General features: G+C 39.5%; 1 protein-coding gene across 1 annotated transcript; it reads left to right on the top strand.

Annotated features, from left to right (window-relative positions):
- The first annotated feature begins 1,552 nt into the window (after nt 1-1,552).
- Nucleotides 1,553-11,986, top strand: zpld1a (zona pellucida-like domain containing 1a). The gene is made up of 10 exons (XM_072659013.1): nt 1,553-1,658; nt 1,761-1,981; nt 3,533-3,714; nt 5,024-5,096; nt 5,457-5,554; nt 7,885-7,965; nt 9,547-9,718; nt 10,578-10,680; nt 11,297-11,326; nt 11,661-11,986. The coding sequence occupies exons 1-10, from the start codon at nt 1,553-1,555 to the stop codon at nt 11,834-11,836; spliced, it is 1,242 nt and encodes a 413-aa protein (XP_072515114.1). The 3' UTR covers nt 11,837-11,986.
- Nucleotides 11,987-13,547: the final 1,561 nt, after the last annotated feature.

Here is a 13,547-nt window from a genome sequence, read left to right as displayed (position 1 = left end):
TAACTGTTTTATGTTAACAAAATAGTTGGAAGGTATTTAAGTTTAGTGTAGAGAGTGTTCAACGTCTCAGTGCTTTGAAGCTTTTGCAGACACTAGCCCTGAACAGTAACAAAAATTTCAAAAGAAGAAAAAATGTCCCCAAACATTTGATAGGTACTGTACATTGAAATTAAAGGAACAGCAGATGCATGCAAAGAAAATACTGTCCCAAACAAATGACTTTCTGTCTTAAAGCAGGGTCACACAGGTCATGAGAAGAGGTGGGTTAAAAGTGATGATGTGCCATTGAAAAGACCCCAAATCTGCCTTTTATCTCTCAGTGGGCTCCGATATACAGTAGGGCACATATGTGCACTGGCCGTTAATCCTTCAGCGGCTGCGTTGGACCAGAGAGTGGAAAAAGTGGGAGGTCAGAGGCGGACAGGTGGGATAACGGCCCCAGCAGCCATCACGGGAGGTGGCTGGAGAAGTGCTGACTGAGTCAGGCCCAAAACAAAGCCTCTGAGAGCGGCCAGACGATCCCGGGCCGGTCCTGTCCCGCGCTGGCACACAGAAAGGCCGTCTCAGTCAGCGATGCGCTCAGCGCCGGAGCTGATGAAAAGATAATTCCCCCTGCGCAGACCTCATGCAGCGCGGGGGCCCGCTTTGCGAAGCGCTGACAGAGAGAGATCAAGTTAGAAAGGATATGAGTGGGAAACTTCAAAAAACCGCTCATGTTTCCGGGACAGTGAAAGGATTTGTATAACACATTCACTTTTTGATGGACTTTCCCATGTTTCGCCGGACAGCCCTTTTTGTTGACGCCTTGGAAGAATGAATCTCTTATGCTTGATTTTTTTCTGCCAGGCCAAAGCCCATGTCTGGGCTCGTTTTGCAGGGATGCTGGGCGAGCTGAGGCCAGTCAGTCTCATGCCGGAGGCGGGAGCACATGGAGTACCGCTGACCACTCAGCTGCCAGGCAACCAGGTGAGTCGGAGACACTGGGCGAGGGAGAGAGAGAGAGTGCGGGTGAGATGGAGACGTAGGGCCTTAATGCCTTTACACTGCAAGCTTATCCTTCAGTTATTAACATTAGGACTTTTAGGAAGTTTTCCAGTAACTACAGTGCACACTGTTTAGGAACTACTACAAAAATAACCAGTAGGTTAAGAAGTTATGATATGGGCCTGCATAGAGGCCCTTGCAGGTTAAGGGGTTAAACTGAACTGGTTAATAATTGGATTGAGGTTTTTGAACACTAACAAGGAATATGAAGGACTGCAGTGGTAAGAAATGTCCTAAAATGTCATGCAGTTTTGACCTTAATCAACGTTTTCTGGAATATCAGACCATGTATTCCATGTGATTTGTTTCTCATGTAGCAGATTTGGCTGATCTGACAACATAATCATATTCCACATTTCTGACAACTGTGCTCTTTCCTTTTTGAAGCCATTTCTGATGCCAATCAGAGATAATAAGATGCCGTCTGAGAGCCACATCAAATCTGATTTGCCATTTGTTGTTTTTTTCTTCAATTGCACTAACCCCTTGTTTTTTCTCAGGTGCTGACATGGAACGTATATGTCTGATTCTTTTGCTGTTGTATAAATTATTGATAGTGAAAGCACAGTTCAATGGATTCAACTGTGATGCCAACTTTCATAGCCGTTTCCCTGGTGAGTACATCAAAGAAAAGGAAGAATTTTAAATTATGGAGCTGACCTAAAATGAACCTCATTAAAATTAATTGAGTCCCCCCCCCTTTTCTTTTTACGTAGCTGAGCGGGACATCAGCGTGTACTGTGGGGTGCAGACCATAACCCTGAAGATTAATTTCTGCCCGGTGCTTTTCTCTGGCTACATCGACACTGACCTGGCCTTGAACGGCCGCCACGGTGATGCCCACTGCAGAGGGTTCATCAACAACAACACCTTCCCGACGGTGGTGCTGTTCAGCATCAGCCTGAGCACACTGGAGGCCTGTGGCAACTCTCTAGTGGTAGGATACTGGTCTACGGGATAACAAAATGCACTGATGCATTGATCTGAACACTTCATTTAAAGGCAGGGCATTTTTTAAGTTAACTCAACTTATATATCAAACGTTTCCCTAACTCACACTGCTTAGTTTTTCTTAATTTCAGTTTAGCCAACAATACATATTAAGTGGACCCTCAAAAACGATAGTAAATGTTCTAAAGCTGTAATTGCTTAAATATTTTATACTGTAGCCTTGTAAATTTACTCAGAACTGTATTTTTATGCAGTGTAATTTCCCAGTTCTAGGATGGCACAACAGTCTAACTGCCTGCTTATCAAGTCTGAGGAAGTCATAACTTCACATCCCAGCCAGGGCTCAGTGCTCCATTGTCAAAAGCCTCCCAGTCTGGGGCCATCAGGCTCAACTCAATATGTGTTGTTGGCCAGACTGAGGTGCAGACCTCAAAAATGCGAGTTAGGAGAACTTTTGACTGAACACAGTTGAGTTCACTTAAAAAACGCTCCATACTTTATCATCCTAAGTTGGCCTGACATTTACCTTTTTTACAGTGAAGGTGGTCAGTTTTATCTGCATCACCTTTGGAATGTTAAAACTGAGTTTAATTCACAGTACCAGAAGAATTGCTAAACCGCAAAAGCCTTAAATAGAACAGCCTTGCGTGAGCTCTCTTGTAGTGGGACACTGAAGGAGCGCAAGAGTGCTGATCAGGTCGGAGCAAATTTGCAATCTGGACACACTGCTCTTGTGTGATTGCCTGTCAGTGGGGCTGTGATTTAGATAAGATTGGTGGAAATGCTGCTGATAGTTTAGACAGCAGGCTTTAAAACTCTTATCAGATTTGTTTTTCATGTTCATTTCTGAAGCGTGGTTGGGACAACGTCTGAACCAGCGTTCTGTCGTTTACTGAGAAGTGTATAAATGTGCTTCAGGTAAGCCCGATAGAAAAATACTGTGTATGGATAGGGTTTACCGTCTGATTAAACGTACTCTAGAAGACAGAAGTCTCACAAGTTCTCTCAGTTGATACTGCAACATCGAGCCTTGATGACTTTATCAGTGAATGTAAGACTGTAAAAGAGTCTGCTGTTGTGAATGTGGAGATGGATGGGATGTTTTTCCCTGTGATATGGACTGTGATATGAGTGATGAGGTTGATTTCAGCTCGGAGTTAAATGCTGTTCTGGTGCATTAGCTCTACCTTGATTGGTGGATGTTATCATCTTCTTGTTGGTGGATGTTAATGTATTGAGGAGAGTTCTTGATGCTTGATGCTCTTGTTTTGCAGCTGTTACAGTCCTAGTCCCAAGTTCTACCTGACCTGTATGGTTGCTAATACTTTTAGCTTTAGCATTTAGTTCATATCTCGTGGATAGATGTATTTTGAGAAACCTGATCTTGAGCTATACTATATTTGTTCCATAATCGCATAAGAAACACCTGAGCTGTTTTCAGAGATGATCACTATTCATAGTTTTGTGTATACACCAGTTACATCAAGACACATGTTTTGCAAGTGATGTCTGATGCTGTTTGTGCATATGTTTTCAGGTGTCAACGGCTCATGGACCCAACGCTTATGGAAACCTCTCACTGGTGCAGATTGGAAGTATATCAGGCTACATAGATACCCCTGACCCTCCAACCGTCATCAGTTATTTGCCTGGCTTGCTTTATAAGTTCAGCTGCAGCTATCCACTGGAGTACCTGGTGAACAACACACAACTGGCATCGTAAGTGCTTCTGTTCACCGATGACTTCTGTAATCTGCATGTCACCCTCTGGTACAGTGGTCAGTGATGTTGGGGCAAGCTTGCCATCAAAGTGTTTGGACACTCTTGGCTTTTGAAAACTGCCTAAAAAATAATTTTACTTTTGCTTTAATGTGACATTTTTGAGCATTTTTATTGGGCCATTAATAATATTTTGATTATCTAAAAAAAGGCATGATATACATTACACGAAATGATAAATAGGTTTATTTTTAAAATGTGAATATACTTTTTTTCATGTAAATTTGTTGTAAATATTAAAAAAGCTTTTCTGGCTTTTATTAATTTAGCAGTTGCTAAATGAGTTTTTTGTTGTTGTTGTTGTTGTCCCCCCCCCAAAAAAAATCAATTCAAAGCTAACATTTCATTGTAACACTTAATATTGTAAGAAATTCCCTATATTATACTAAAACCTAATTGCTTACATAATAATACAATACAGGGTGTTGATCATTACTGCAATATCACTTATACCAAAAATACAATACCCTTATAATTACCTTATGCAGTGTAACACCTAAGATGGCAAACTTGCATAAACTACCATAAAAAAGGTGTTAATAGGTGTGTATGGTTTTGCAAGCAAAAAAATATATATTGATTTCATCATGATTTAGGACCATTTTCTCACCATGTTCATATTTTTAGTTGCATGGGCAAGGACACTTAGGGTTTTGAACAATTGTTATCAATTAGCTTGTTGTATTGTAATAACTTATTACATTATTGTGAATATATAATTTCCTTTAGGTTAAGTAATGTTAAATTTACAGTAATGGGTTTTGAGTGAGTTGCATGAGTTAAATGCAACATTGTCTTACATTCCTGGGAAATGATTGCAATATTAGGTACTACAGTCTTCAAACATACAGTATGCAGTATAGAGCATGTCTCAGTAGAACATTTTATATTAAATGTAATATATACACCAAAATAAATAAATAAAAACAGTGAAAACAAGAGGCAGAAAGATGAGGGAAAGTGAAAGTAAGGAACAGAAGAGTGTAAGTATCCAGATGACTAAAGGAAGAAATCCATTTGTCTAATATTTACCTTTGCATCCAGTTAGGCATTGCGGTGCTTCCACCAGAGGATGATAATGAACATCCCTGAAAGCAAATCCCAGTGTAAACAGAACAATTACAAAATTAGTATGCAGAGTGTATGAGTGAATGCTTGGTGTATTCTGAGAGTTGTAGATGGAGCACATCAGGAAAACATGATACTCATTTCTCCAGTGGTCATAAAAAACCCTTTTTGTTTCTTAAAGGTCTGCAGCAGCCATTTCTGTGAAGGACAGTAATGGTACATTTGTGAGCACGCTGAACCTCCTGCTGTACAATGTAAGAATTTCCACCTATTCAGTCTCATGCTGGGTCTTAGCTGCTGTATAGAAACAGATTTTAAAGTGTTCTACAGAACAGCCGATCCGAAGCTGCACAGCTTCCTTAAGTGGTCGGGGTAAAATGTTAGTTTGTATGCTTATTATTGGTTTCGATAAAACTGCTTTCTCAGAGGGGAGTCAAAAGAAAAGGAAACAATGGAGCGTGACTCATGGGATTAAGAAGAATAGGTGCATTTGTTTGCCAAGACTGGAGCTTTGCCAAGAAAATTATTTTGTGCCTTCTGGAACAACCTAGAATGTACATTTCCACATCACTGTAAATGATTCATCTTTATTGAGTTATCCTTGCTTTCTACAGGACTCCTCATACATCCAGCAATTGGCGATCCCAATGGCTGGCCTCACTCTGAAGACTCGTGTGTTTGCTGCTGTGAAGGCCACCAACTTGGACAGAAGGTAATGTGGAATTAAAAAGAAGATTTAGTAGCTTTTGAGTAAAGGGTGGCATTGCATTGCGCTTGTAAGCCATATCAAGTAATTAGCTGCTAATTTACTGGTTGACTACCACTTTGTTTAGCAATAACTACAGTAAATTAAGCTTTTCCAGCACATAATTTTTGGTGTCTACTATGATACCAATATTATGCCCATTAATAAAGCTGGAGATTAACTTACTAAGCTTTTGAAATAATTGCTGATTAACTGAACATCCATTACTACTTAGGTAATTATTGTAATGCAATAACAAAGGTGAATGTAACATCATCTAGAGCACTGTTATTTAGGTGTTCTCCATCACACTACTTTTCACACAACTATTGCCTGAGCACTGGGTCTACATTGCATCTCATTAGAATTTTTTTTTTTTTCTCAAATGACTAATTAGTTAATTTATTAAGTTAATTTATTTTTATTCGTATCAACACCTCAGTAGTGACTCACCAGGTAGCTCCAAATATTACTTTGCCCCCATGTTACACACTTCAAAAAGTAGGTGTTTTCTCTGGAATTCAGCTGTGGATGATCTGCGGAAACCCATTAAGTGTTATGTTTTGGTCATTTAAAACTCATCATCCATCAGAATGCTTCATCTGTACAGAAATCTTCAGACAGTATATGGCGCTAATTTTACACAGTGCCAAAAAATATACTACTACAGATTAAGTGGTAATTAACTAGTACATCCACTCTCAATATTAGCCAGCCTCCCAGCCTCTTGGCACATTTAAAAAAAGCATGTTAGGGGGTCGATAGCAAGCGTGCGGGGGCGGGGCTAAGTCAGATGCAGACAGGGTAGTAAGCAGCCAATCAGATGTCCTTTTATGTAATACCGCACCACAGCGATCAGTGGAAGCATTGTCATTTGTAAGGTCGCTGTCCACCGGAATTTACTAACTCTTTAATGTCATTTATTAATAACCCAAAATGCAATAAAATATTGTATGTTTTGAAAATATTAACAATGAATGTTTTTTTTTTATTACTTAAAGGTTCAACCCCTTACACCCTGTGTGTAGGCCCACCTGTCAGTTCTTCACTTGTACAACTATTACTGTTACCATTGCTGCCACAATTAGCATCACAATGTGCTGAAATGGTCAAATAATTCATTTCTGCATTAGAACTAATACATGAATAATGAGTTAAAAATCAATTGGTCTTAATATTACATCAGTTCCCATAGCTCTAGTCTTATGATCATCACCTTTAAAACAGCATCATTGCTTAGGTGTGGGTCATCATCAATCAACCATGCCTGTTAACTCACCCCAGTTATTGCATTATAACGTAGCAATGAGAGGCCAGTTAATTACCAGCTACTGGTTTAATAAGAGCTTTACAAGTGTGTTATATAAGGTCACCCTATATGGACGTGTTACCCAACTCTTAAATGCATGCCCTCTTTACCCAGTTTAATGAAGTAAGTGGCACAAAATATGTTATATTGTTACTGTCAGTAGAGCAGTAGAGTGGTTTGACAGTTGTACACTCTAAAGGGGAAACATGCTGTATGTCAGGTAGATTTTGACCCGAGGTAGGTACGAACAGATGGCAAAACACTCATGCATTTAGCTGTTGAAAAGAATCCAGACTAAAACCAAGCCTAGCGATGTAGTTTTTAACATTATTTTCTCTAATTTATCTCTTGCTTTTTTTCCCACCAACCACCCTGTCTTCCCCTTTTCCATCTGTTGTCCATCTTTCTGCTCTTCTCTTTTTCCTTGAATAGATTACTTCCCTGTCTCCTCCTTCACCCTGTCAGCAACAAGATACCATCCTTCACTGCTTTTTTTCCTCCCAAACGATTACTTTTCTTAACCCTTTCCAGCTTTTCCTTCTGCTCCTCCTCTATACCCTACTTTCTCTTTCTCTCGTTCTCGTCCTCCATCCTCATGCCCTTTATTCGTCCAGATGGAGTAAGATGAGACGTACATACAGTATATGCTTTTAGAAGCACAATGTGTAATGTTTCAGTCTGTCTTCGGATCAATTCTCCGGCCTTATCGCCTTCCTCCCACACAGCTGAGACATGTAAGGCAGGTCAATGCACCGAAGGAGGCAATAATGCAGTGGGACTCAATGCTGGCCTTGTTGGAAAACGGAAAGCCGACATGTAGCATGGGGGAGAAAAGGCTCTGACTGGCTGCTGCGTGAAAAGGCCATGAAGTATTTAAATGCGTGGTTTCTATATGAAGAGACTGCAGTATGATGTGGTTTTGTATGGCTTCTATTCAAGCAACCATGTTTTAATGTACCTGTCCCTTTACCTTCTCTCCCTCATACAGGTGGAATGTGCTGATGGATTACTGCTACACCACTCCCTCTGGGAATCCTAATGACCAGCTTCGATACGACCTTTTCTTTGGGTAATTCTGTGTTTTCCATGTTATCTCATCTAAGGCAGGATACTGACGCCCCTTTGTGTGCAAGAGAGTGTGTGCTCGTGTATGAGGGTTTGGGTATGAACAGGTGGGACAGTGTTTCTTTGTGTGTCTTATGTGTGTCACAAATGTTTCGACAATGCAGAAAAATCTGATAAAGCTGATGCCGCCCTTACACTGATTGACTGTTTCAGACTAATTTCCAGTGTTGGAATAAAATCATGTCAAATCATGAGTCTTGCTGGAGTTGCAGTGCAATCCAGTCATCTCAGTCGTTGTGGTATAAGGTGATCAGGATAACTGTTCTGTACAAGGTCTCTTTCTCCTCTTGACCATCCGATAAAATAAGCTGTGTTCAATGTTATGAAAGAGGAACATCCTGTGGCATTTACCGAAGGCCAGCTGTGGCCAAAAGCTGCTACTGTTTCTGCTCTATTGTTCAACAGTTTTTTCTCTTGTAAATTTCCACCAGGAACATGATAATGTAAGCTGAAATAATCTAAAAAAGAATCCAGTTGTAGCCTTGCAAATAGTGACCCTGCAAGATTCTCAGTCTTTGCAAAATCCTAGTTTGTGACTGTTGAAAACTGACCAATTGTCTTTAGATCTGAGAGCATGCTCGACTTAGGGTTTTTTTTTTTTAAGTATTTGCTAAGTGTATGGAGCATAAGGCTAACCAACCTTGTCCTAGCCAACAACATGGACAAGGCAAATTCTTGTGACGAAAGCTAGATGTTTCATGTTAAGAATGTTTTAAGAAGAAGGTTGAGTACTCAATATAATTACTTTAATATAATACTATAATAATAATATTGTATATAATTACTCACAAATACACTAATAGAAGTATTTGATACATCCACATCCATTAATATTATACTTACCCATCTCTGCACTGTATAAAATGTAAAGTCAGGCTAACTTAAAATGAAAAACAAACTGATTATGGAGTGTTTTTTTTTTTTTAGTTTAGTCAATGGTTCTTCTAACTCACATTTTCAGTTCTGCAGAGATAAGTTGAGTTAAGCCTGAAAAACAGTAGTAAATGAGCTGCTTACCATGAAACAGGAGATCGTAAGTTTGAAACCCCTCAACACCACAGTCCATCATAGTCAGAATTCTGAGAATAGGAAGCCCTGCTCCTCATGTGATGGGAGGGTTCTAATCTGCAAATAGGAATACACAGTAAACAGATTGAGGGAAGAAAAATGTAAGCAATTCCAGCTGCAGCTCATTTTCTAAGTAAATTCAGTTTTTGAGGCTCCACTCAATATGTATTGTTGACCAAACTGTGCAGGTGCCGAATTGAAAATGTGAGTTTGGAGAACTTTAGAAGTTGAGTAAACTCCAAAAACGCTCCGTGATCAGTTTATTTTATTACTTTATCAGTTTATGTTTTTTACAGTATGGTAGTTGCTTATATGTTATACATGAGGCACATCTGTGACCCCAGTCTCTGACAAGGTGCAAAAACAAATCTGTAATTGTGTGTGCATATACTGTCCCACGTTTGTGTGTGTACCGAAGCTGAGCATTTCTTGTCCCGCTTCACATCCCCTGAAGCAGATGTGATAAGGACCCTCAGACGACTGTGTTTGAAAATGGGAAGAGCCAGATGGGTCGTTTCTCCTTCGAGGTGTTTCGCTTTGTCAAGCACAAGAACCAGAAAATGTCCACGGTTTTCCTGCACTGCGTGACCAAGCTGTGCCGGTCTGACGACTGTCCCATGCTCATGCCGGTAGAGGCTTCTAATTAAACACAACTTTCCCTGCTGAACATGTACATCAGTATTTTATTAATCATGTCAGTGTCAACAGTACCTATGACCTCCTATTTGAAACGAATGCATATGGCAATGGCTTGAACTTTTGACAGGCTATGGTCAGTGAGGGTTTGAGGCTATTTTTTTAATACTACAATCTACACCAAGCTGATGCCATTTTATATGAACTGTCTGCAATAGCTGTGTAGGTACACAAGTAACAATCCATATGTAATAACAGTATATGCACTGTTACAGGTGGATTACAATATGTGAAAATACATGCACATTAACATTAGCTTTGTCTCCAGTATTTACACAAGTGTCTCTCAACAGTTGTAAAAGCAGATTGTCTCTTATGCAATTATACATGTAATAAGTATGTAATAAGTATGTAATACTGTGTAATAGGATAAGAGTAATTGTATCAAAATGTGTATGAACTTTAGTTTAGTTTTCACTCCTGTATTTACACAAGTTTATCTTAACAGTTGTATCAGCAGATTCATTCTTATGTTATTAGACATGTAATAAGTATGTAATAATATGTAAGAAGAGTAATTAGTTCACAGTAATTGCATGTATATGAACTTCTACTTTTCCTGGTGATAACACATGTGAGTACATTCATAGCTGGCTTAATGTGATGCATCTGCTACTGCAAATACATCACCAGTACTATATTATATTGTCGTAGGATGGATTGTTAATGTGTAACTACACAGTTATGACAGACACTTAATAAAAGGTGGGACCCTTTTTGCTACATTATGATCATTTGTTTACTCAAATGAATATTGCATGAAACATTAACATATATTTTGTCCTAAACCAGATCTGTGGGAAGCGTAAGAAAAGGGATGTGACGGAAAGCTCTGACTCTAATGCTGCATCTGGGAATGCAGTCATAACTGCAGGACCTATCATTACCAGGAGCGGTAAGAAGCCCTCGCCCACCTCTAATTCATACATAGGCCCCACCCATCTAAACATTTGCATTGAATTGATAAAAAACATTACACTATATGGACAAAAGTATTGGGACACCTGTTTATTTATTGTTTCTTCCGAAATCAAAAGAGTTTGTTGGAGCTGTAACTGTCTCTACTGTCCAGGCAAGCCTTTCTACTAGCTATTGGAGTATTGCTGTATGGATTTGACCACATTCAGCGACAAAAGCATTAGTAAAGTCAGAATGGTGGACGATCATCGATCTTTCTACAAGCTACTGGAGTATTGCTGTATGGATTTGACCACATTCAGCGACAAGAGCATTAGTAAAGTCAGAATGGTGGACGACCAGCTGGCACGCCTGGCATTAGGCTGCTTCATAAAGCCCTACACTGTTGGAAATACTTCTCTACAGGTTCTAGCCAAGCTGTGTGTATGCATTTGCACATCTGTGTCAGCAATGGGCGTAACTTGAAGTAGCTAAATGCATTTCTTAGAAAGGGTGTCCGCAATTATTTGGACATATAGTGTATATAACATCAATTTCTGACAGTGTGACTTTTCTTTCACCTCACTTATTTAATCCTTTCTCCACCTCCCCAGAAGAAACTCCAACCAATAACTCTCAGCTAGGTAAGCTTCTTTTCTCTGCCTCTCTAATGCATGGCTTTAGCCTGCCTTCTCGGTGCTCTGCTGTTCCTGATGCAGGATGAGCTCAGCTTTACTCGTTCTCAGGATTAATGGGAGGGGGGGGGGTGATGGGGTTCCTTACAAGGCTGAAACCTTGTGCAGAACTCATGAGGAATGTGAAGAGCCTTTAGAGTGTACATCATATGAGGTTAATAGAGGGTGGAAGCAATGTATGTCTGAAAGGAACAGTGGGATTGTTAAAGTGATGGAGATTCAACTGTTGGTTATATACGCATACACCTAACTGACTATGCGTGTGTGTGTGTGTGTGTCTCAGCTCAGCTAAACAGCGCTCCATTTAAGATGAACTCCATCACGAGTGCACTGGTTTCGGGCATCATCATCCTCGCTGTGATGAGCATGTGTTTCTTCGTCTTCTCGATGACGCTCCTGAAGGGGAAGCGATCTCCGCCAACGTCGCTGTCGGGGGCCCACAACCCCTCCTTTAGTTAAACACCCACACATACACCTATGCTGACCACAAGCTTTACAGACAACTTTACAGAAGTGCATTAGGTAGGATTTATACATTTTCAAAGAACTGATGATTATCAGTTATGGGTGGAACTAAATTATCTCAAAAATTCATAAGCAAAAAATACAATGACCGTTATTAATATTCAGTTTGTAAACATTACAGCTTGCAACTGAATCTTAATACCTCAGCCAACCCTCATTCACAGCACTATTAGCCTCCATATCTATCTAGAAAACTGAAGCATGTTTTAGGTGTATTATGTAGATAGTTATAAACTATTGTATAACATATTTTATAACACATAAATAGAGAGTAGCTTTGAATAATGCATATGTATGTGATGAATTTAATATGGCATTTGTATCAATCAGTACAGAGGCCGCAGCTCTGTGCATGTGTGTGTTTAAATTGCCAGTGTGTACCCAACTCTGTGAGGGTGAATCTTAACTTAAAGACAATACCTCAGTCTCTCACCTTCCTATTGCAGGGTGTAGCCTTTCTTACATTTAAGTGCATATACACAGGTATCTTGTAACACATTGTATTGTGCCGCAAAACAAATAAGGTTGGCATGGCTAGAGTGGAAGAGAGAGAGAGAGAGACAGAAAGAGAGAGAGAGAGAGAAAGAGATTGAGGATTTTGTTTCAGACATTCAGAAGGACACGCTCAGCCAATGTGATGTGGTCATCAAGAATAGTTTTACTGAATTGTACTTTGACTTATTTATTAGTACTTACGTGTTTTTTTTTGTCATTTTCATGATTACCTGTTTCAGTTCTGATTGGTAGGACCTAGCATTTTACACCGCATTTTAATTACTTCTCATTATACGTTTCACTTTTTTGCAGTACTTGTGTTTGTAAATCCCTTTACATTCTTATCAAACATCCAGCTCAAATATCTGAATGCTATTATTTTACAATAAATTAAAATGTTGGTTTGAAGTGATTTTTGAAACATTTATTTTTGGGGTTTGGGAAAACATAACATTTTTTTTGGACAATTAGAGAATATATATTAAGTTATTGGGACACCTACACATTTTTGACATACCATTTTAAATCCATAGTAATTCATATGGAATCGGTCCCCCAATTGGTCCAGCTTTAACAGCTTCCACTCTTCTAGTGAATGTCACTGGGGATTTCTTCCCATTTATTCAGAAGAGAAGTTGTGAGGTCAGAAGATATGTTGGACAAGAGAGCCTGGCTCGCTATCTCAACACAGTCTTGCTGGAGTAGTTACGGTTCCCACAAAGTTGGAAGCATGTCCAAAATGTTTTGGTATGATGAAGCATTAAGATTTCCCTTCACTGGAACTGAGAGGTCTAAAGGCCAACCACTGAAAAAAAAACCTGTAGCATTATCCCGCCTCTACCAAACTTTCCTTTGGCATTTGCCAAACCAAGCCCCGTCCATCAGACTGCTAGATAGAGAAGTTTCATTTGTTACTCCACAGAACATGATGGATCCAGCTGTTGGTACAGGAAACATATGCAATGAAGCTCTGCCATGGTAATGCCAGAGAAGGTTTGGAACTCAGCACAGCGTTGGTGACTTTTATGTACTATGTGCATCAGCATATATATATATATATATATAACATTAGAGTACATATTACTACATGATTTGTATAAATTTAACAACACCTTGTCAAAAAAATGTTTAATTTTATCAGACAAAAAAG

This window comes from Salminus brasiliensis, chromosome 16 (assembly GCF_030463535.1).
Source record: "Salminus brasiliensis chromosome 16, fSalBra1.hap2, whole genome shotgun sequence".
NCBI classification, from domain to species: domain Eukaryota; kingdom Metazoa; phylum Chordata; class Actinopteri; order Characiformes; family Bryconidae; genus Salminus; species Salminus brasiliensis.
The sequence above is the reverse complement of the archived record's forward strand: the minus strand, read 5'-3'. Positions and strand labels throughout refer to the sequence as shown.